This window comes from Salmo salar, chromosome ssa02 (genome assembly GCF_905237065.1).
Source record: "Salmo salar chromosome ssa02, Ssal_v3.1, whole genome shotgun sequence".
Classification (NCBI taxonomy): domain Eukaryota; kingdom Metazoa; phylum Chordata; class Actinopteri; order Salmoniformes; family Salmonidae; genus Salmo; species Salmo salar.
This window is the reverse complement of record NC_059443.1, coordinates 18,919,195-18,941,900: the sequence shown is the minus strand read 5'-3', so window position 1 is coordinate 18,941,900 and position 22,706 is coordinate 18,919,195. Positions and strand designations below refer to the sequence as shown.

At 43.8% G+C, this 22,706-nt stretch overlaps 2 protein-coding genes and 2 non-coding genes across 6 annotated transcripts; 3 read left to right on the top strand and 1 right to left on the bottom strand.

Moving 5' to 3' along the window:
• Positions 1–254: 254 nt before the first annotated feature.
• LOC106605895 (ras-related protein Rab-13) lies at positions 255–10,357 on the bottom strand. The gene is made up of 7 exons (XM_045699001.1): positions 9,694–10,357; positions 8,796–8,856; positions 4,568–4,628; positions 4,203–4,280; positions 2,562–2,651; positions 2,255–2,320; positions 255–2,025 (listed from the first exon to the last, which is right to left on the bottom strand). Exons 1-7 carry the CDS (start codon positions 9,815–9,817, stop codon positions 1,906–1,908), a joined length of 600 nt encoding a protein of 199 aa, XP_045554957.1. The 5' UTR covers positions 9,818–10,357; the 3' UTR covers positions 255–1,905.
• A 432-nt stretch (positions 10,358–10,789) lies between these two features.
• Positions 10,790–15,361, top strand: LOC106605899 (40S ribosomal protein S27). Of its 3 annotated transcripts, XM_014201900.2 has the most exons (5): positions 10,790–10,895; positions 11,481–11,589; positions 12,244–12,354; positions 13,178–13,296; positions 15,087–15,361. In XM_014201900.2, exons 1-4 carry the CDS (start codon positions 10,890–10,892, stop codon positions 13,267–13,269), a joined length of 318 nt encoding a protein of 105 aa, XP_014057375.1. In that variant the 5' UTR covers positions 10,790–10,889; the 3' UTR covers positions 13,270–13,296; positions 15,087–15,361. The 3 variants fall into 3 exon arrangements, with proteins under 3 accessions (XP_014057375.1, XP_045554942.1, XP_014057376.1); XM_045698986.1 differs by lacking the exon at positions 13,178–13,296 and having other exon boundaries at positions 10,791–10,895; XM_014201901.1 differs by lacking the exons at positions 10,790–10,895; positions 13,178–13,296 and having other exon boundaries at positions 11,439–11,589.
• Positions 11,998–12,133, top strand: LOC123739739 (small nucleolar RNA SNORA13). The gene has a single exon (XR_006767896.1). It is a non-coding gene; the product is annotated as a small nucleolar RNA SNORA13 (small nucleolar RNA).
• On the top strand, positions 12,429–12,563 carry LOC123739750 (small nucleolar RNA SNORA13). The gene has a single exon (XR_006767907.1). It is a non-coding gene; the product is annotated as a small nucleolar RNA SNORA13 (small nucleolar RNA).
• Positions 15,362–22,706: the final 7,345 nt, after the last annotated feature.

The window sequence follows — 22,706 nt, the reverse complement described above, 5'->3', positions numbered from 1 at the left end:
TCAACAAGAACATTTATGTAAACCATTAGACACATTTTGCCCAGCTGGTATTGTCATAGCGTAAAAATGCAGCAATGCTCTTTAGGGGGGGCTGTTAGACTTATTCATGAAACTGTGAATGTTTGGAGAGTGGGGGACAATGCACTGACTCCTGTAAACTGAGATACACTATTTTAGTGGGACAGACAAGAGTGATGCACCAAAATGCAATTCACCCTGAGAAAATTAAAGTATAAGCCTACAAAATAGAAGGGTTCTTTTTGACAGTCTTTTATTGAATAGGCTAAGCAGCGCGTATGTAAAATGGAATACATTGGTCATAAGATAATTGATCAGACAAGGAATGGTGGATAGGGTGAAAAGGTGTGTGACGGAAAAGAGGAAAGGTGAAGGAGGGGACAGTGAGATATCAGAGTAAAAACACACAGGGTGCATCATCAACAGTCTGGTGTAGCTTCTTCCCCTCGTCTTCTTCCCAGAAGACACTTTAGAGTATTGAAATGAACCCATAGACAGAGAAGCTTGCTGGCACAGTAATTATTATATAGTGTCTGGCATGGGAAGCGACATCATTCCTTCCTTCAGAGTAATCACTGATCTGACACGTTTGGAATGGTGAGAGTATCGAGGTGGAAGTCTTGTCCAATCACAGTACAGTATATGATATATGGAGAGATATATTTGCAAATCTATCCAGTAGTACATCAGTGATTACCTCCAGGGGTGCACCACACTTTATGTAGTAGAAGAATAGTTTACAACAGGCACAACCCAGATCACTCATCTTTACGTAGTGTGGAAAACACAGGCAAAATTACAATTCAGGGTGAACTATCCCTTTAAGAGCATAATGTTCCATCACCATAGTTACAGCATATAGATCTAAACTCCCGTCACTCTCTAGAATGCCCCCTGTGCTCTGCCTAAACAGCTCTGAGCTGCTATGACCATAGAAATAAAACAAATGGAAAGGAATGTCTGCGTGTTGTCCTAATTCAAATTCTTTGGCTGTGACACTGAAAAGTGATTCTATGGCAGCGGTGCACAACTCAGGTCCTCTAGTTACACTCTCGAGACAATCTACTGTTACATCAACTGTTCAATCAAAAAGCAAGAATGTGATTGGCAGTTTCACTGAAAGGTCACTTGTTAATGTTCCTGGTTAATCAAGGAAAAATAATTCCTCTGAAATAGAGAGATCAGATGAAACACAGCAGACTCTTGTTCCATTAAGGAGCTGTGCACCACTTCCCTACAGTGTGAAGTCCAGAGCCATGGGATTACAGAGTTCAGCAAACTCGGTTTGGGATTTAGAATTTGAGCGACCACCATGTTGGTTCCAAAACATCTAATTCAACAGATCATTGTAGAAGGAATTCATATTGGAATGTTGTCTCATGGAACATGCAGAGCCAACATGGAAGATATTTTCCTTAACTCTGTATGGCTCTGGTGGAGTGTAAACATACCATGGCTGTCAATCAGTCAGTCACCATGACAACAAAGCCATTGCAGGAGATTGAAGACAGTTGATACAAAACATGTTTTGGGTGAAATCAAGGTGGTGTTCATCCTATTATTTAAACAAACCACTGGATATTCCTCTGTAAAATGCCCTTGGACCACCTCAACATAGTTACATGGTCATTAAAAGTGCAATCCATAAGTTACGCTTTCTGGTAAAAAAAAATGTAGTTAGCATGTTTTAAAGGGGAGGGGGTAGTAAATGAAAACATTTATATATTTTCTCAAGTCAATAGTGTTTGAAATTGATCTTGTTGCCACAGGGGACAGAGAACTTGTGGATTGCGCCTTTGAAACCCTTTCCTTTGCAATAATATTGTTCCTATATGTGATAGTTCCCTCAGGTAACGAGGAGTCAGCCAGGACAGGCCAGCTCTGCCTCTACAGTAGGAGACATTTGGAGGATTTCTTCTCAGCGTTGGTGATTTTGACCTCGCGACCTGTGGAGCCCGGCTTCTTGCTGGACTTCAGTAGAATATCTCGAGCCAAAGCCATAAAAGACTACAGAGAGGCAGGAAGAGGTGGAGGGAGAGAGAGGCAGAGAAAGGGTAACAGTAGGCGAGAGGGGGCATGGGGATTATTAGAGTATGTGGCACATGTAACCTGTATGAAAAGAACATATCACCCATATTCCCCATGTGAAATGCATAATAAAGGACCAGATAAAGACAGACTCTGTGATTGAATAAAGGACATAAATATAATATCTAAAATAACATATTTATCTCACCTCATCAACATTGATGCTGGCCTTTGCACTGGTCTCAAAGAATCTGATCCCATGATCCTTTGCCAGCTGTCAACAACATAACACAAGTGTGATTACAGCAGGATATGATGTCACGTCCCTCTCCTAATCAGCAGAGTTTATGCCACGTTCAAAACAACTGGGAACATGTTGAAAAGTCAGAGCTCTTAGCCCTCAATGATCCACACATCCATTCATCCATCACTAACATCTGCACATCAGTGTCAATATCATTGAAAGAAAACACTTCATAATCAAAACAATGATTATTAAAATTGTAGAGGCTCACCTTTTCCCCCGTTTCCTTGGATACCTTCCTCTTGGCCTCAATGTCACACTTGTTAGCTAGCAACATCCGGCTGACCCCCGCTGATGCATTCTGGGGGATAAAAGATAGGGAGTTGGCATCCATTTTATATTTCAATGACGTATCCCTCAACTTCTGGCCTTAATTCTGCCTCCACAAGCACCCTCTAGGAGGTTTTAATTCAGCTCTACATTGGAGCCACGTCTAACTCTTGGTTCAGATGGGAAATCATGAACTCATTTCAAAATGTCCACTTTGAACTTATCTTTGTTAACTATGCAAACAAAATTAAACACATTTAAACATGTTTTTGGGAGTGTAGTTGTATGCCCCGTTATTCGCTAAAGGCACCCCCGTAGAAAACAGACCAACATCTAGTCTCAATGTAACCCTTGTTATTGTGGTTTATAGATGGCAAGTCTGGTCAATCAGAATAATGTCCTGTGCAGTCATTCCATAAGACTGTCTGTCTAGGGGTTGTTTGATGTCACTGTGCATAATGGCTGATTCATCTAAAGAATGTTAACATGTTTCTATAATGAGGACCAGGACTGTGCCTCCAATGTCAGTGGAGAGACAGCTACATAATTTCTGCTCCTCGTGCTTTTCTAAAAGTCATCCATCACTGACCACAGAATAAGGAAACAGTAGTATGAGACCCTCTGGTAGTGTTGCTCATGTCTCATTGTATTGTTTCAAATCCTTCCTAGAGGCCTGAGAAAATGCTGCCCTCTCAGTTTCTTTCTGGCCTGTGTCATGTCTTGTCCTTTCCCTCTTTCACAACAGTCAGTCTTCGTGTTTCCCTGTCAACAGTCAGTCTTCGTGTTTCCCTGTCAACAGTCAGTCTTCGTGTTTCCCTGTCAACAGTCAGTCTGTGTGTTTCCCTGTCAACAGTCAGTCTTCGTGTTTCCCTGTCAACAGTCAGTCTTCGTGTTTCCCTGTCAACAGTCAGTCTTCGTGTTTCCCTGTCAACAGTCAGTCTTCGTGTTTCCCTGTCAACAGTCAGTCTTCGTGTTTCCCTGTCAACTGTTTCCCTGTCAACAGTCAGTCTTCGTGTTTCCCTGTCAACAGTCAGTCTGTGTGTTTCCCTGTCAACAGTCAGTCTTCGTGTTTCCCTGTCAACAGTCAGTCTTCGTGTTTCCCTGTCAACAGTCAGTCTTCGTGTTTCCCTGTCAACAGTCAGTCTTCGTGTTTCCCTGTCAACAGTCAGTCTTCGTGTTTCCCTGTCAACAGTCAGTCTTCGTGTTTCCCTGTCAACAGCCAGTCTTCGTGTTTCCCTGTCAACAGTCAGTCTTCGTGTTTCCCTGTCAACTGTTTCCCTGTCAACAGTCAGTCTTCGTGTTTCCCTGTCAACAGTCAGTCTGTGTGTTTCCCTGTCAACAGTCAGTCTTCGTGTTTCCCTGTCAACAGTCAGTCTTCGTGTTTCCCTGTCAACAGTCAGTCTTCGTGTTTCCCTGTCAACAGTCAGTCTTCGTGTTTCCCTGTCAACAGTCAGTCTGTGTGTTTCCCTGTCAACAGTCAGTCTTCGTGTTTCCCTGTCAACAGTCAGTCTGTGTGTTTCCCTGTCAACAGTCAGTCTTCGTGTTTCCCTGTCAACAGTCAGTCTGTGTGTTTCCCTGTCACCTCCTTGATGCTCTTCATCCAGTTCTGAATGTTCTCGTAGGACTTCTCGTCTGTGATGTCATACACCAGGATGATGCCCTGAGAGATCACGGGAGACATGAGTCAAAAATAAAACATTGTGCAATTCAAAATCAACCTGATGGATGTAAGAAATATGATACTAATAGTTTCAGTCATAATCTTACACCCATAATGTTCTCTCATATCTACAAAGGTGAAGGGAGAGAGAAGGCCCGTTTATGCCTGGTGCTAAGATGCCCATTTTGTCCTGATCTTGTCCACATTCTGATTGTGCTCACAGTTTTAGACAGGTGTAGATGATTAAATGGCTTGTGATCTGATCGAGAGAGAGTTGAGAGACTCACCATAGCTCCTCTGTAGTAGGCTGTAGTGATGGTCTTAAACCTCTCCTGCCCTGCTGTGTCCCTGGAAACAGAATACATTAGAGAAAATGTTTCACCTCCTTCAAAAAGTAGCTCTTTGAACACCCTAGAGTACAGATGTAGGATCTTAATTTGAGCCAGTTTGCTACAACAGGAAAATAATCCTGCAGCAACAGGAAATGTGAATTATTATGTGGATTATAATTAATGGAGCATTTTTGTGGGGGTTGATACATTTTCCATAAGGGTAAATCAAGTCTGAAATTTCAAAGTGGAAATTACACATTTTAGAACCCTTTTTAAAAATCAAATACACTACAAGTTTGGATTTCATGCTTTGCAGGATGATTCTCAGAAACAAAAGAATGATCAAATTAAGATCCTACATCTGTAGTGAGCACTGAAACTACTGCAGATTTGTCTGTGTTGGCAGCTGTTCTTTCTCTATACATTTCCTGTTTTTCTAACGCAGCACCCAATTCAAAGAGTACACTGTTTATACATACATATCCAGAGCAATACAGCCTTTACACACGTGTCCTGCACATCAATTATCCACGCTTCTGCAAAAACATTACGCTATGGTCACACTAATGTTCTCACAGCACAGAACGTGGAAGTTCCCCACCTACACACTGAGCTATAGTCGGCAAAGGAGGTTGGTGGCACCTTAAATTGGGGGGGACAGGCTCGTTCTAATGACTGGAGCGGAATAAGTGAAATGGTAACAAATACATCAAACACATGGTTTCCAGGTGTTTGATGCCACTCCATTTGCTCCGTTCTGTCCATTCTCCCCTCAGCAGCCTCCTGTGATGGTCAATATGGCATATCCCCCTAATGGCTCAAGTCAGGATTTGGGGAGGTTAACCTGATCCTGTATTAAAGGACAACTTCTACCAGGGGTGTGGAATCCACAGAGATGAGACATGCGTATGTTTTATGCCAGTTCAATAAACTCTTTATGGCGGCTTCAGATTTCATGTCTGGCTTTATGATAACTCACTGGCATTCACTGACAGATAAAACATAGGTGAAGTCATAGCCTACACCAAAGGCCTTGCCAGTCAATATCTCAGTGTACTCAGTGACATATGCCAGATATACACTATATATAAAAAAGTATGTGGACACCTCTTCTAAAATTAGTGGGTTCGGCTATTTCAGCCACACCCATTGCTGACAGGTGTATAAAAATCGAGCACACCGCCATGCAATCTCCATTGACAAACATTGGCAGTACAATGGCCTTACTGAAGAGCTCAGTGACTTTGAATGTGGCACCGTCATAGGATGCAACCTTTTCAACAAGTCAGTTCGTGCTAGAGCTGCCCGAGTCAACTGTAAGTGCTGTTATTGTGAAGTGGAAACGCCTAGGAGCAACAACGGCTCAGTCGTGAAGTCGTAGGCCACAAAAGCTCACAGAACGGGACTGCTGAGTGCTGAAGCACGTACCGTGTAAAAATTGTCACTCACTACCAAGTTCCAAACTGCCTCTGCATAAGAACTGTTCATTGGGAGCTTGATGAAATGGGTTTCCATGGCCGAACAGCCTCACACAAGCCTAAGATCTCCATGCGCAATGCCAAGCGTCAGGTAGAGTGGTGTAAAGCTAGCTGCCATTGGACTCTGGAGCAGTGGAAACATGTTCTCTGGAATGATGAATCACGCTTTACCATCTGGCAGTCCGACCGACAAATCTGGGTTTGGCTGATGCCACGACAAAGCTACCTGCCCCAATGCATAGTGCTAACTGTACAGTTTGGTGGAGGAGGAATAATGGTCTGGGGCTGTTTTTCATGGTTCCGGCTAGGCCCCTTAGTTCCAGTGAAGGGAAATCTTAACACTACAGCATACAATGACATTCTGGACGATTCTGTGCTTCCAACTTTGTGGCAACAGTTTGGGGAAGGCCCTTTCCTGTTTCAGCATGACAAAGCCAAGTCCATACAAAAATGGTTTGTCGAGATTGGTGTGTTAGAACTTGACTGGCCTGCACAGAGCCCTGACCTCAACCCCATATTAATGCCCATGAATCTGGAATGAGATGTTCAACGAACAGGTGCCCACATGCTTTTGGTCACCACGAGCCTACCAGATGAGCTAAATGCCTTTCATGCTCGCTTCGAGGCAAGCAACACTGAAGCATGCATGAGAGCACCAGCTGTATGATCACGCTCTCCATAGCCGATGTGAGCAAGATCTTTAAAAACAGGTCAACATTCACAAGGCTGCAGGGACAGATGGATTACCAGGACGTGTACTCAAAGCATTACCAACTGGCAAGTGTCTTCACTGACATGTTCAACCTCACCGAGTCTGTAATACTTACACGTTTCAAAATGACCACCATAGTCCCTGTGACCAAGAAAGCAAAGGTAACCTGCCTACATGATTACTGCCCCGTAGCACTCACTTCGGTAGCCATGAAGTGCTTTGAAAGGCTGGTCATGGCTCACATCAACACCATCATGCCAGAAACCCTAGACCCACTCCAATTCACATACCACCCCAACAGATCCACAGATGATGCAATCTCTATTGCACTCCACACTGCCCTTTCCCACCTGGACAAATGGAACACATATGTGAGAATGCTGTTCATTGACTACAGCTCAGTGTTCAACACCAGTGCCCAAAAAAGCTCATCACTAAGCTAAGGACCCTGGGAATAAACACCTCCATCTGCAACTGGATCCTGGACTTCCTGACGGGCCGCCCCCAGGTGGTAAGGGTAGGCAACAACACATCTGCCATGTTGATTCGCAACACTGGGGCCCCTCAGGGGTGCATGTTGAGTCCCCTCCTGTACTCCCTGTTCACCCATGACTGCATGGCCAAGCACGACTCCAACACCATCATTAAGTTTGCTGACGACACAACAGTGGTAGGCCTGATCACCGACAACGATGAGACAGCCTATAGGGAGGAGTTCTAGACCTGGCAGTGTGGTGCCAGGAGTACAACCTCTCCCTCAATGTGAGCAAGACAAAGGAGCTGATCGTGGCCTACAGGAAAAGGCAGGCCGAACAGGCCCCCATTAACATCGACGGGACTGAAGTGGAGCGGGTCGAGAGTTTCAAGTTCCTTGGTGTCCACATCACCAACAAACTATCATGGTCCAAACACACCAAGACAGTTGTGAAGAGGGCACGACAACACCTTTTTGGGCATGGGTCCCCAGATCCTCAATAAGTTCTATAGCTGCACCATCGGGCGGCAGGTAGCCTAGTGGTTAGAGTGTTAGACTTGTAACTGAAAGGTCGCAAGATCGAATCCCCGAGCTGACAAGGTAAAAATCTGTCGTTCTGCCTCTGAACAAGGCAGTTAACCCACTGTTCCTAGGTCATCATTGAAAATAAGAATTTGTTCTTAACTGACTTGCCTAGTTAAATAAAGGTAAAAAATCAAGAGCATCCTGACCAGTTGCATCACCGCCTGGTATGGTAACTGCTCGGCATCTGACCGTAAGGCGCTACAGAGGGTAGTGCGTACAGCCCAGTACATCACTGGGGCCAAGCTTCCTGACATCCAGGACCTATATAATAGGCGGTGTCAGAGGAAAGCCCAAAAAATTGTCAACCACTCCAGTCACCCAAGTCATAGACTGTTCTCTCTGCTACCGCAAGGCAAGCGGTACCGGAGCGCCAAGTCTAGGACCAAAAGGCTCCTTAACAGCTTCTACCCCCAAGCCATAAGACTGCTGAACAACTAATCAAATGGCCACCTGGACTATCTACATTGTCCCCCTACATTTCTTGAACTGCATTGTTGGTTAAGCGCTTGTAAGTAAGCATTTCACGGTAAGGTCTACTACACCTGTTGTATTTGGCGCATGTGACAAATACAATGTGATTTTGATTTGTAGTGTATATTGCAGCTATTGCATACTGGGTTGCCTGCCTTTAGTCTAACAAGACAAATAAAATCAAAATCTTGCATTCCTAAGGTCTTGTACTACAATCAGTGTGTGGTGACCCTTTGAGTGACATTTGGACAGTAAACCCTGTCATAAACAGTTGGTTGTTTTGGTAAAAAGGGAGGTTCCTCTTTCCTCTGAGAAAGAGAAGTAGACACATGTCCATAACACACGAGGAGTTGAATAAAATCTGTGTGTCGGTCCCATAACGGTCATCACTCTTAGAGAGCAGCAAACAGTAGTCCTAAATGGACCTTTCATTCTTTCTCTGCCTGGATCCTCTTCTCTTACCAGACTTGCAGTTTGACTTTCTTTCCCTCCACGTCTATGGTCTTTACTTTAAAGTCGATGCCTGAAGAAAGGATGGGAGGATGACAGAGAGAGGGGAGGGAGGAGGTCGACAGGAAGGGAGGGAAGACAATGAGTTCAATTCCCACACACATTGCAGCAAATATAGGTCATGCCAATTAAACCATTTAACATGCATGGAGGGGGAGACAGGCATTCTCAATTCATCAAACTTTCACTGGGATAGTAAAGTCTGTCTAGCTCTGCCCCATTCTGCTGTATTGTACCACACACACACACACACACACACACACACACACACACACACACACACACACACACACACACACACACACACACACACACACACACACACACACACACGGTCTCTGGGTTTGTTATTGTCTGGGTTTCCTGCAGGACAGGGACGGTCAGAGAAAGAGAGGGATGGCAGATAGAGAGAGAGGGCAGAGAGAGGACAGAGAAGATGGGCGTCTTAAACTGTGAATTCCAAGGGAGGACAACCATTTTTCTGATAATGAGAGACTGAAAAGAGATAGGAGAGATAGGAGGAATGGGGGTGGGTGGACCCTCTGGGTAAAGTGAGGGAAGGGAGAGGGAGATATGGAAAAGATATAGAAACAACAGCAACACAGCAATAATGCAGGTGAACTACAATAGGGATATAGGAAGACAGCGATAGACGTGTAGAGACATGAACACAGCAGAACTGGAAACGTGAGATAACTGCGTGGTGAAAGTGATAAGAACTTGGCATTATATGTTAGCTGACAGAATGGTACCTATATCAGCAATGACGAATTTAAAGGGTTGCTGAATATTTTGGGGGCGATTAGGCTATAACCGATTAAATGGGATTTCGTAGAGCTAGGCTACATACCGATAGTTGATATGTAGGTTGAGTTGAAGTTGTCCTCAGCAAATCGAATAATCAGACATGTTTTCCCCACTCCACTATCTCCGATGAGTAATAATTTGAAAAGGAAGTCGTACTTCTTCGCCATAATGTTTTTCAAAGTGTTTGGTGAATGATCAGAAACTATGACTCTTTACAAAACCAATACACTTTCCAATGTTCTTCTTACACTTATTTGTAACGTTTAAGAGGTTAACAAATGCCTTAAAAAGTATTGCTCAACATACACAAAGGTCAAAATCACACTCTCATTTCTCCTGGGGAATTTCTGCTTTCTTTAGCATAAAATCCGCTAGTTTTCCCTTTCCCTTGAAAACTGTCACCGGTAAATACGGTTCTCCCCCAATGTCTCTTTTGGTCCGAGAAAAATAAAACAGAACGCCACAAGTTCAAAACGAAAGTTGGAACCAACGTTTCAGCACTTCAATGGGCTATACAATTCTACAGCGCCACAAAGCTTTGTTAAAATCCATTTATCAAGCCAAAATGTCAAGTTATTTTCTTCCAAAGGCCGATTAACATACATCCATTCCACACAGACAGGGCTACGTTTTCGCCCAAAAACTTTCTCCTGCCGAAGTTCACGTAGAATTACGTAGAGGGAGAGGTTCAGTTATTACAGTGGAGGGAACAGACTGACATGGGACAGCAGGAATGACCGATACTGCTTATAGACAGCAGAGGGCGCTCGACCATATGAATAAAGTCAATGGTTATTTAGGTGTATTATAGAGCCCCATGTACTGAAATATGTTATAATATCTCTGTATACGTTTCCTTAGTACCATATTTATTTTCGTGGATAAAACAATGAGTAACAAACACGATTTGACTGACAAGTAAATGAAAAAATGAGGTGGATGAGAAATATAAAATTGAATGTCTCTATTAAAAAATATGTGGTCTCTCCCTCACACTGCGAGAGAAATCTAACAAAATGTGCCAGTAAGGCTAGTTATAGATGGCGCTGAACAAAACCTCTGTGTGTAGACCTGTGTTTTGGAAGAGTTGACCTCACAAACATGGCCTCCTTTGTCTCGCCTCCTTGACACGTAATAGCGACAAAACACTTCCGGCCCCTGCTCTTCGACCCCGTTCATTTATTAACTGTCAACTTCCGGTTGATCCTTCTTTTCGGCAACGGCTACAAACTCGCCAACATGCCAGTAAGTGCGCACACAGGCAATATAACCCTTGCTTCAGCTCGGGAATTTTGTTTGAGCGGGACATGACCACATCCATCGATGTATTAGAACTTTGCAAATATTCAGATTTATTTATATTCAGAATTATTCAACCAATGGATAGCTAGAACAATCTTAAACTGCGTGCCAAGCGCGTGCTATGGTCTGCTGAATTGATGCAATATGGCGGCGTACATGCACTAGAAAGCATGGACTGACATGTAACTAACTAGTTTGATGTTTAGTGATTGTTTCTAAGCATTTGACAGCGCTTGTACACGATGCAGTTTTACTAGATATGCGCATTCCTTGACTTATGTTTGTTAGTGGACGTACGCATTCTTTAGCTAAACAAGCTAACGTTAAAAAGCTTAGGCTAGCCAGTACTGAAGTTACTAGCCAGGCGTTTACCAGACGAAATTTTTTTGTCAAATATTTTTGATTATACTAACTTACGTACACGTCTCCTGTATGGACATTTGTTTTAACTTGTTAGTTAGCTAGATTATCAAATGGACTTTTCCATCTGCATTTTCTAAGATGGCCACCCTCTGGTTTCTCTTTCAGCTCGCAAAGGACCTGTTGCACCCAACCTCCGAGGAGGAGAAGAGAAGTCACAAGAAGAAGCGTCTTGTACAGAGCCCTAACTCGTATTTTATGGATGTCAAATGTCCAGGTTAGTGTGTCTCCCTGTAGCTTAGCTAGAAGTGACTCCCAGGCTCAGCTCACACCAAACGCAGCCATCATTGTAAATAAGAACGTGTTCTTAACTGACTTTAAAAAAAAAGTTAACTAAACTGACATTGGTTTAGAATCAAAGGATGTGGGACCATATTCAACTGACAAGTCATTGGTTTGCCTGTCTTCAGTAAAACTGGTCAGTCCGCCAATGGAAACTCGATGTGGCTCGGTTGGTAGAGCATTGTGCTTTCAAAGCCAGGGTTGTGGGTTTGATTCCCACAGGGGAACAGTACAACAATGTATGCGCTCTGTAAGTTGTCAGCTAAATGACTTAAATGTAAATCTAGTCTGGTAGTTATTGATTACTGAGACTGACTTGTTTCTAGAGGGATGAGTAGCGACTTGCCTTTATGTGTTGCCCATTCATTGTCTCCAGAGTGAATGAGGTGTCAACCAAGGCATACAGTAACCTTGTGATTGTCTTTGTTTGGAAGGAGTCTCCACTGATTCCTTTCAATAACTGCAAGAACACAACAGTAATTCGAACATAATTTGTGTGTGATTTGTTGGGACTGAAAACACGAGTACGTCTCGTTCAGTTTAGGACATTGAGGTGAATGTTAATTTGTCTTTACTGTTCTCTCTACAGGATGCTATAAGATCACGACAGTGTTCAGTCACGCCCAGACGGTCGTGCTGTGTGTCGGATGCTCCACAGTCCTGTGTCAACCTACAGGGGGTAAAGCACGCCTCACAGAAGGTACTATACTACACACACTCCCAGCCTTCCACACAGAGTATCCAGGATGGAAAAATACTGTTGGACATGATTGATGCCTTTATGTGTTGCCCATTCATTGTCTCCAGAGTGAATGAGGTGTCTACCAAGGCATACAGTAACCTTGTGATTGTCTTTGTTTGGAAGGAGTCTCCACTGATTCCTTTCAATAAGTAACTGCAGGAACACAGTAGTATACAGAAATAATACTGTCTGTTCTGTTTCTAGTTGTAAAAGTCTGACCTGCCACTCTTTAGAATCATGCCATGAGATGTCAAATAAAACTATTTTTGTTTTCCAGTTAAATGTAGTTTTCATACTTTACTGACCATGACCAAAATAATTTAATGTATTGCTTTTCAATAGCCCCAATTGAAGTGTGATCCTTTACCAGCTCAGCTGGCTTGGTTTGTATTCACCACAGCTCAGGTTGGCAGTATTTGTGGGGATAGGAATGGCCAGGGACCTCACAATATCAGAACAATACTGAAAGGAAGATTCCATCCAAAACCACTCATTCCTATCATTTACAGTGCTACATAACACTGTGGACAATGTTTTGTGAAGAAATGTTTCATTTTGTTATAAGGTTGGTAGCAACTTGTGGAAATCTGTTGCAGCTCAAGTCGACTACAAAATCCACAATGCAAAGCTCTATAGGCTAGCTAGGTAGGTAGCTGGCTCGCAAACGTACCTAAACACAAGTCAATATCAGCATATGAAGTTGCTAGTTAGCTATGAAATCACCTAAACAAACTGCACTATCAATTTAGGAGTCTACAATCTCACCATTTTCGACCTGCAGATCGATGTGCCTCATCGTGGAGTCTGACATTCACAGCAGCACCATGCAATGCACCCTGGACTGACGAAGCAGACACAGGAGGAATGTGTTAGACCCTCTGTTAAATTACACATTTCGATGTAAGAAAATTGCAAAAATGATGGCTCATTTGAGAGAAGACAACCTCTCGTGTTATGACATTGGCCCGTATTAAAATCTGACCTGTATGACGGACTGTTTTGCAATCTAAAAGTCATATTCCTATTGACTATCAGTGGTGCCTGAATTTCTGGCTGCTTGAACGGCAATGGCTCCGATACACATGAATTGATAGAACATCACCAAGAGATGCACAAAAACACATTCAAAATGCTGTGTATTGCGATTTGATGTTAAACATATTTCTCACTATGTGCTGTTGCCAGGTGGAACCTATTCCCTGTATTGTTTGCTTAGTGACAGCGGTGCTATATACCGTTTCCTGGGTCATCAGTCAGTTGGTCAATATTGTACTAGTATTAATGATTGACAATATTGGCATGCAATGAGTTCCTAGTGAATGTCTGTCCATATAACATGCTGACTGGACCATGTTGGTTTTGTATGTCCACACCAGACGCGATCCAAGACAGGCAGGTTGAAATATCAGAACGAGCTCTGAACCAACTATATACTAAGATATAAACGCAGCATGTGTTGGTCCCATGAGCTGAAATAAAAGATCCCTGTTAGTGAGCATATCTCCTTTGCCAAGATAATCCACCTGACAGGTGTGGTATATCAAGAAGCTGATTCAACAGCATGATCATTACACAGAAGGCCACTCAAATGTGCAGTTTTGTCAGACAACACAATGCCACAGATGAGTTGAGGGATCGTGCAGTTGGCATGCTGACTGCAGGAATATCCACCAGAGCATTGAATGTTTTTCTCTACCATAACCTGCCTTCGTCGTTTTAAGAGAATTTGGCAGTACATCCAATCGGCGTCGCGTGGGTGAACAGTGCCCCAGGGTTACGGTATGGGCAGGAATAAGCTATGAACACAATTGTATTTCATCAATGGCAATTTGAATGCACAGAAATAGCATGAGACCCTTTTTTTAATCTTAGACCAACAGATGCATATGTCTTCCCAGTCATGTGAAATCCATAGATTAGGGCTTAATGAATTTATTTACATTGACTGATTTGTTCAGGTTGAAACACAAAACATTTAGCTACCTTGCTGTTGCGAGCTAATTTGTCCTGGGAGATAAACTGTTCGCTGCTCTGGCTCCCTCACGACACCAGGACAGCGGAGTCAATCACCACCTTCCGGAGACACCTGAAACCCCACCTCTTTAAGGAATACCTGGGATAGGATAAAGTAAAGATGTACTATTGTAAAGTGGTTGTTCATCATAAGGTGAATGCACCAATTTGTAAGTCGCTCTGGATAAATTACATAGATGTATACATTGGGTTATTTTATCTGAAATGCACAATGTCCTTTTTTCTGGATCTCTGTAGAATATTGACCCATTTTGAGTTGTACACAATTGTGTGTTCTATACTCCGACAATCCACAGATAAAAGGGGAAACCTATTTAGTTTCTAGTGTACTCTTCTTCTGTGGGCTTTGTCGGTTGGCAACCAACTTAAGTGCATTACCACCACCGACTGGACTGGTGTGTGGACCTTTAGTTCATATTTCTATAACCAATGTGGGTATATGCTCCTAAAAACCAATGAGAAGATGGGAGAGGTGGGACTTGCAGCGCGTCAAACGCTGGTTACGCAGACGAGTGTACAGTTTAGATTAAATTATTGAATAACCGGTAGGCTGTCAGTCTGGCCTTAACAATAAACTGTTTGATCTTCTCACTCTCCCTCCCATATAAAAGTGAAATCTGTCTGGGACCATAACTAACTCTTTCTCCTTCACCCAGGATGCTCATTCAGGAGAAAACAGCACTAGACTCTCAGCAATGGAGCTTGTTGGATCGAGAGACCCAAGGGAGGAGAGACGGGATTGACCCCACAGTGACCCTGCTCAGGAAGTGACAACGCGAGAGGAAAAGTGGAGATGAAACTGAAGAAGAGGAAAGATGGTGTTGAGCTCTGTTTTGTGTACGTAGAGAAAACGTCCCCTGGCATGATGACATCACTCCTCCATCGGCCTTTCTCTCACTTCTTAATAAAGTTTAGTTTTTTCGTTAAAGAATCCAGTTTACTTGTCAGTCTTTGATCCAGGTGTCATATGTTTGACTCTATTATTAGAAAACAACATGGTGTCATATGGGGAAGGTAAGCTGGTCCTAGATCTATGCCTGAACAACTACCTCGAGACCCTGTTCAAGTAGACCCACTGTTCTTAAATTAGGGTGTCACTCATTCCATGGAGGACCTAGGATCTGCTGGGTTTTCCCTTTCAATTAAGACCTAGGCAACCAGGTGAGGACAGTAATCCGTGACCTTAATTCAACCAAGTACAAGGGAGGAGAGAACCCGCAGACACTCGTCCCTCTGGAATGAGTTTGACACCTGTGCCAACGCAACACACTGACAACGTTTGGCAGGAAATTGTTTAGTTGAAGGTTTTAACATGGATCATTCACAGGGCTGTTAGTGTGTGCTCCAGCTGTGTCTGGGGACGAGGGTCTGATTCAGGGAGAGAAACGCACCGTCCTGCTGCATTCCACTGGAGAACACACACCAGCTTAGACACAACCCTAAGACTGCTGCATTCCACTGGAGAACACACACCAGCTTAGACACAACCCTAAGACTGCTGCATCCCACTGGAGAACACACACCAGCTTAGACACAACACTAAGACTGCTGAATTCCACTGGAGAACAATTACCTCTGATATAAAGCCTAGAAATAATTTATGCTACCTGATGCACCAATATAGTAGGAGAAGATAACTGGTACTGACGTGTGTTTGGGTACAGGCCGACCACCGGGACAGGAACCGTCTGCATGCAGGAGTTGTACACTGACAAATACAGAAGAGAGTAAGTCACCACCAACTGAGAGGTTAGTTACCTATGAACAAGGTGGTGGTGGTGTGGTTAGTTACCGATGAACGTGGTGGTGTGATTAGTTACCTATGAACGTGGTGGTGTGGTTAGTTACCTATGAACAAGTGGTGGTGTGGTTAGTTACCTATGAACAAGGTGTGTGGTGTGGTTAGTTACCTATGAACGAGGTGGTGTGGTTAGTTACCTATGAACGTGGTGGTGTGGTTAGTTACCTATGAACAAGGTAGTGGTGGTGTGGTTAGTTACCTATGAACAAGGTAGTGGTGGTGTGGTTAGTTACCTATGAACGTGGTGGTGTGGTTAGTTACCTATGAACGTGGTGGTGTGGTTAGTTACCTATGAGCGTGGTGGTGTGGTTAGTTACCTATGAGCGTGGTGGTGTGGTTAGTTACCTATGAGCGTGGTGGTGTGGTTAGTTACCTATGAACGTGGTGGTGTGGTTAGTTACCTATGAGCGTGGTGGTGTGGTTAGTTACCTATGAGCGTGGTGGTGTGGTTAGTTACCTATGAGCGTGGTGGTGTGGTTAGTTACCTATGAACGTGGTGGTGTGGTTAGTTACCTATGAACAAGGTGGTGTGGTTAGTTACCTATGAACAAGGTAGTGGTGGTGTGGTTAGTTACCAATGAACAAGGTAGTGGTGGTGTGGTTAGTTACCTATGAACAAGGTGGTGTGGTTAGTTACCTATGAACAAGGTGGTGTGATTAGTTACCTATGAACAAGGTGGTGTGGTTAGTTACCTATGAACAAGGTGGTGTGATTAGTTACCTATGAACAAGGTGGTGTGGTTAGTTACCTATGAACAAGGTAGTGGTGGTGTGGTTAGTTACCTATGAACGTGGTGGTGTGGTTAGTTACCTATGAACGTGGTGGTGTGGTTAGTTACCTATGAACAAGGTAGTGGTGGTGTGGTTAGTTACCTATGAACAAGGTAGTGGTGGTGTGGTTAGTTACCTATGAACGTGGTGGTGTGGTTAGTTACCTATGAACAAGGTAGTGGTGGTGTGGTTAGTTACCTATGAGCGTGGTGGTGTGGTTAGTTACCTATGAGCGTGGTGGTGTGGTTAGTTACCTATGAACAAGGTGGTGGTGGTGTGGTTAGTTACCTATGAACGTGGTGGTGTGGTTAGTTACCTATGAACGTGGTGGTGTGGTTAGTTACCTATGAACAAGGTGGTGTGATTAGTTACCTATGAACAAGGTAGTGGTGGTGTGGTTAGTTACCTATGAACAAGGTGGTGTGGTTAGTTACCTATGAACGTGGTGGTGTGGTTAGTTACCTATGAACAAGGTAGTGGTGGTGTGGTTAGTTACCTATGAACTTTATGGTGTGTTTAGTTACCTATGAACAAGGTAGTGGTGGTGTGGTTAGTTACCTATGAACGTGGTGGTGTGGTTAGTTACCTATGAGCGTGGTGGTGTGGTTAGTTACCTATGAACGTGGTGGTGTGGTTAGTTACCTATGAGCGTGGTGGTGTGGTTAGTTACCTATGAGCGTGGTGGTGTGGTTAGTTACCTATGAGCGTGGTGGTGTGGTTAGTTACCTATGAACGTGGTGGTGTGGTTAGTTACCTATGAGCGTGGTGGTGTGGTTAGTTACCTATGAGCGTGGTGGTGTGGTTAGTTACCTATGAGCGTGGTGGTGTGGTTAGTTACCTATGAACGTGGTGGTGTGGTTAGTTACCTATGAACAAGGTGGTGTGGTTAGTTACCTATGAACAAGGTGGTGTGATTAGTTACCTATGAACAAGGTGGTGTGGTTAGTTACCTATGAACAAGGTAGTGGTGGTGTGGTTAGTTACCTATGAACAAGGTAGTGGTGGTGTGGTTAGTTACCTATGAACAAGGTGGTGTGATTAGTTACCTATGAACAAGGTGGTGTGGTTAGTTACCTATGAACAAGGTAGTGGTGGTGTGGTTAGTTACCTATGAACGTGGTGGTGTGGTTAGTTACCTATGAACGTGGTGGTGTGGTTAGTTACCTATGAACAAGGTAGTGGTGGTGTGGTTAGTTACCTATGAACGTGGTGGTGTGTTTAGTTACCTATGAACGTGGTGGTGTGTTTAGTTACCTATGAACAAGGTAGTGGTGGTGTGGTTAGTTACCTATGAACAAGGTAGTGGTGGTGTGGTTAGTTACCTATGAACGTGGTGGTGTGGTTAGTTACCTATGAACAAGGTAGTGGTGGTGTGGTTAGTTACCTATGAACGTGGTGGTGTGGTTAGTTACCTATGAACGTGGTGGTGTGGTTAGTTACCTATGAACGTGGTGGTGTGGTTAGTTACCTATGAGCGTGGTGGTGTGGTTAGTTACCTATGAACGTGGTGGTGTGGTTAGTTACCTATGAACAAGGTGGTGTGGTTAGTTACCTATGAACAAGGTGGTGGTGGTGTGGTTAGTTACCTATGAACGTGGTGGTGTGGTTAGTTACCTATGAGCAAGGACGTGTGGTTAGTTACCTATGAACAAGGTGGTGTGGTTAGTTAACTACGAACAAGGTAGTGGTGGTGTGGTTAGTTACCTATGAACAAGGTAGTGGTGGTGTGGTTAGTTACCTATGAACAAGGTGGTGGTGGTGTGGTTAGTTAACTATGAACAAGGTAGTGGTGGTGTGGTTAGTTACCTATGAAAAAGGTGGTGGTGGTGTGGTTAGTTACCTATGAACAAGGTAGTGATGGTGTGGTTAGTTACCTATGAACAAGGTGGTGTGGTTAGTTACCTATGAACAAGGTAGTGGTGGTGTGGTTAGTTACCTATGAACAAGGTAGTGGTGGTGTGGTTAGTTACCTATGAATAAGGTAGTGGTGGTGTGGTTAGTTACCTACGAACAAGGTAGTGGTGGTGTGGTTAGTTACCTATGAATAAGGTAGTGGTGGTGTGGTTAGTTACCTATGAACAAGGTAGTGGTGGTGTGGTTAGTTACCTATGAACAAGGTAGTGGTGGTGTGGTTAGTAACCTATGAACAAGGTAGTGGTGGTGTGGTTAGTTACCTATGAACAAGGTAGTGGTGGTGTGGTTAGTTACCTATGAACAAGGTAGTGGTGGTGTGGTTAGTTACCTATGAACAAGGTAGTGGTGGTGGGGTTAGTAACCTATGAACAAGGTAGTGGTGGTGTGGTTAGTTACCTATGAACAAGGTAGTGGTGGTGTGGTTAGTAACCTATGAACAAGGTAGTGGTGGTGTGGTTAGTTACCTATGAACAAGGTGGTGTGGTTAGTTACCTATGAACAAGGTAGTGGTGGTGTGGTTAGTTACCTATGAACAAGGTAGTGGTGGTGTGGTTAGTTACCTATGAATAAGGTAGTGGTGGTGTGGTTAGTTACCTATGAACAAGGTGGTGGTGGTGTGGTTAGTTACCTATGAACAAGGTAGTGGTGGTGTGGTTAGTAACCTATGAACAAGGTAGTGGCGGTGTGGTTAGTTACCTATGAACAAGGTGGTGGTGGTGTGGTTAGTTACCTATGAATAAGGTAGTGGTGGTGTGGTTAGTTACCTCTGAATAAGGTAGTGGTGGTGTGGTTAGTAACCTATGAACAAGGTAGTGGCGGTGTGGTTAGTTACCTATGAACAAGGTGGTGGTGGTGTGGTTAGTTACCTATGAACAAGGTGGTGTGGTTAGTTACCTATGAACAAGGTAGTGGCGGTGTGGTTAGTTACCTATGAACAAGGTGGTGGTGGTGTGGTTAGTTACCTATGAATTACGCGGTGGCGGTGTGGTTAGTTACCTATGAACAAGGTAGTGGTGGTGTGGTTAGTTACCTATGAACAAGGTAGTGGTGGTGTGGTTAGTTACCTATGAACAAGGTAGTGGTGGTGTGGTTAGTTACCTATGAACAAGGTAGTGGTGGTGTGGTTAGTTACCTATGAACAAGGTAGTGGTGGTGTGGTTAGTTACCTATGAACAAGGTAGTGGTGGTGTGATTAGTTACCTATGGAAGGTGGTGGTGTGGTTAGTTACCTCTGAACAAGGTAGTGGTGGTGTGGTTAGTTACCTATGAACAATTGGTGGTGGTGTGGTTAGTTACCTATGAACAAGGTGGTGTGGTTAGTTACCTATGAACAAGGTAGTGGTGGTGTGGTTAGTTACCTATGAAGAAGGTAGTGGTGGTGTGGTTAGTTACCTATTAGAAGGTGGTGGTGTGGTTAGTTACCTATGAATAAGGTAGTGGTGGTGTGGTTAGTAACCTATGAACAATATGGTGGTGGTGTGGTTAGTTACCTATGAACAAGGTGGTGTGGTTAGTTACCTATGAACAACGTAGTGGTGGTGTGGTTAGTTACCTATGAACAAGGTGGTGTGGTTAGTTACCTATGAACAAGGTAGTGGTGGTGTGGTTAGTTACCTACGAACAAGGTAGTGGTGGTGTGGTTAGTTACCTATGAACAAGGTAGTGGTGGTGTGGTTAGTTACCTATGAACAAGGTAGTGGTGGTGTGGTTAGTTACCTATGAACAAGGTAGTGGTGGTGTGGATAGTTACCTACGAACAAGGCGGTGGTGGTGTGGATAGTTACCTATGAACAAGGTAGTGGTGGTGTGGTTAGTTACCTATGAACAAGGTAGTGGTGGTGTGGTTAGTTACCTATGAACAAGGTGGTGGTGGTGTGGTTAATTACCTATGAACAAGGTGGTGGTGGTGTGGTTAATTACCTTGAATAAGGTTGTGGTGGTGTGGTTAGTTACCTATGAGCGTGGTGGTGTGGTTAGTTACCTATGAACAAGGTGGTGTGGTTAGTTACCTATGAACAAGGTGGTGGTGGTGTGGTTAGTTACCTATGAACGTGGTGGTGTGGTTAGTTACCTATGAGCAAGGACGTGTGGTTAGTTACCTATGAACAAGGTGGTGTGGTTAGTTAACTACGAACAAGGTAGTGGTGGTGTGGTTAGTTACCTATGAACAAGGTAGTGGTGGTGTGGTTAGTTACCTATGAATAAGGTAGTGGTGGTGTGGTTAGTTACCTACGAACAAGGTAGTGGTGGTGTGGTTAGTTACCTATGAACAAGGTAGTGGTGGTGTGGTTAGTTACCTATGAATTAGGTAGTGGTGGTGTGGTTAGTTACCTATGAACAAGGTAGTGGTGGTGTGGTTAGTTACCTATGAACAAGGTAGTGGTGGTGTGGTTAGTAACCTATGAACAAGGTAGTGGTGGTGTGGTTAGTTACCTATGAACAAGGTAGTGGTGGTGTGGTTAGTTACCTATGAACAAGGTAGTGGTGGTGTGGTTAGTTACCTATGAACAAGGTAGTGGTGGTGTGGTTAGTAACCTATGAACAAGGTAGTGGTGGTGTGGTTAGTTACCAATGAACAAGGTAGTGGCGGTGTGGTTAGTTACCTATGAACAACGTAGTGGTGGTGTGGTTAGTTACCTATGAATAAGGTAGTGGTGGTGTGGTTAGTTACCTCTGAATAAGGTAGTGGTGGTGTGGTTAGTAACCTATGAACAAGGTAGTGGCAGTGTGGTTAGTTACCTATGAACAAGGTGGTGGTGGTGTGGTTAGTTACCTATGAACAAGGTGGTGTGGTTAGTTACCTATGAACAAGGTAGTGGCGGTGTGGTTAGTTACCTATGAACAAGGTGGTGGTGGTGTGGTTAGTTACCTATGAATAAGGCAGTGGTGGTGTGGTTAGTTACCTATGAACAAGGTGGTGTGGTTAGTTACCTATGAACAAGGTAGTGGTGGTGTGGTTAGTTACCTATGAACAAGGTAGTGGTGGTGTGGTTAGTAACCTATGAACAAGGTAGTGGTGGTGTGGTTAGTTACCTATGAACAAGGTGGTGTGGTTAGTTACCTATGAACAAGGTAGTGGTGGTGTGGTTAGTTACCTATGAATAAGGTAGTGGTGGTGTGGTTAGTTACCTATGAATAAGGTGGTGGTGGTGTGGTTAGTTACCTATGAACAAGGTGGTGTGGTTATGTTACCTATGAATAAGGTAGTGGTGGTGTGGTTAGTAACCTATGAACAAGGTAGTGGCGGTGTGGTTAGTTACCTATGAACAAGGTGGTGGTGGTGTGGTTAGTTACCTATGAATAAGGTAGTGGTGGTGTGGTTAGTTACCTCTGAATAAGGTAGTGGTGGTGTGGTTAGTAACCTATGAACAAGGTAGTGGCGGTGTGGTTAGTTACCTATGAACAAGGTGGTGGTGGTGTGGTTAGTTACCTATGAACAAGGTGGTGTGGTTAGTTACCTATGAACAAGGTAGTGGCGGTGTGGTTAGTTACCTATGAACAAGGTGGTGGTGGTGTGGTTAGTTACCTATGAATAAGGCAGTGGCGGTGTGGTTAGTTAGCTATGAACAAGGTAGTGGTGGTGTGGTTAGTTACCTATGAATAAGGTAGTGGTGGTGTGGTTAGTAACCTATGAACAAGGTAGTGGTGGTGTGGTTAGTTACCTATGAACAAGGTAGTGGTGGTGTGGTTAGTTACCTATGAACAAGGTAGTGGTGGTGTGGTTAGTTACCTATGAACAAGGTAGTGGTGGTGTGGTTAGTTACCTATGAATAAGGTAGTGGTGGTGTGG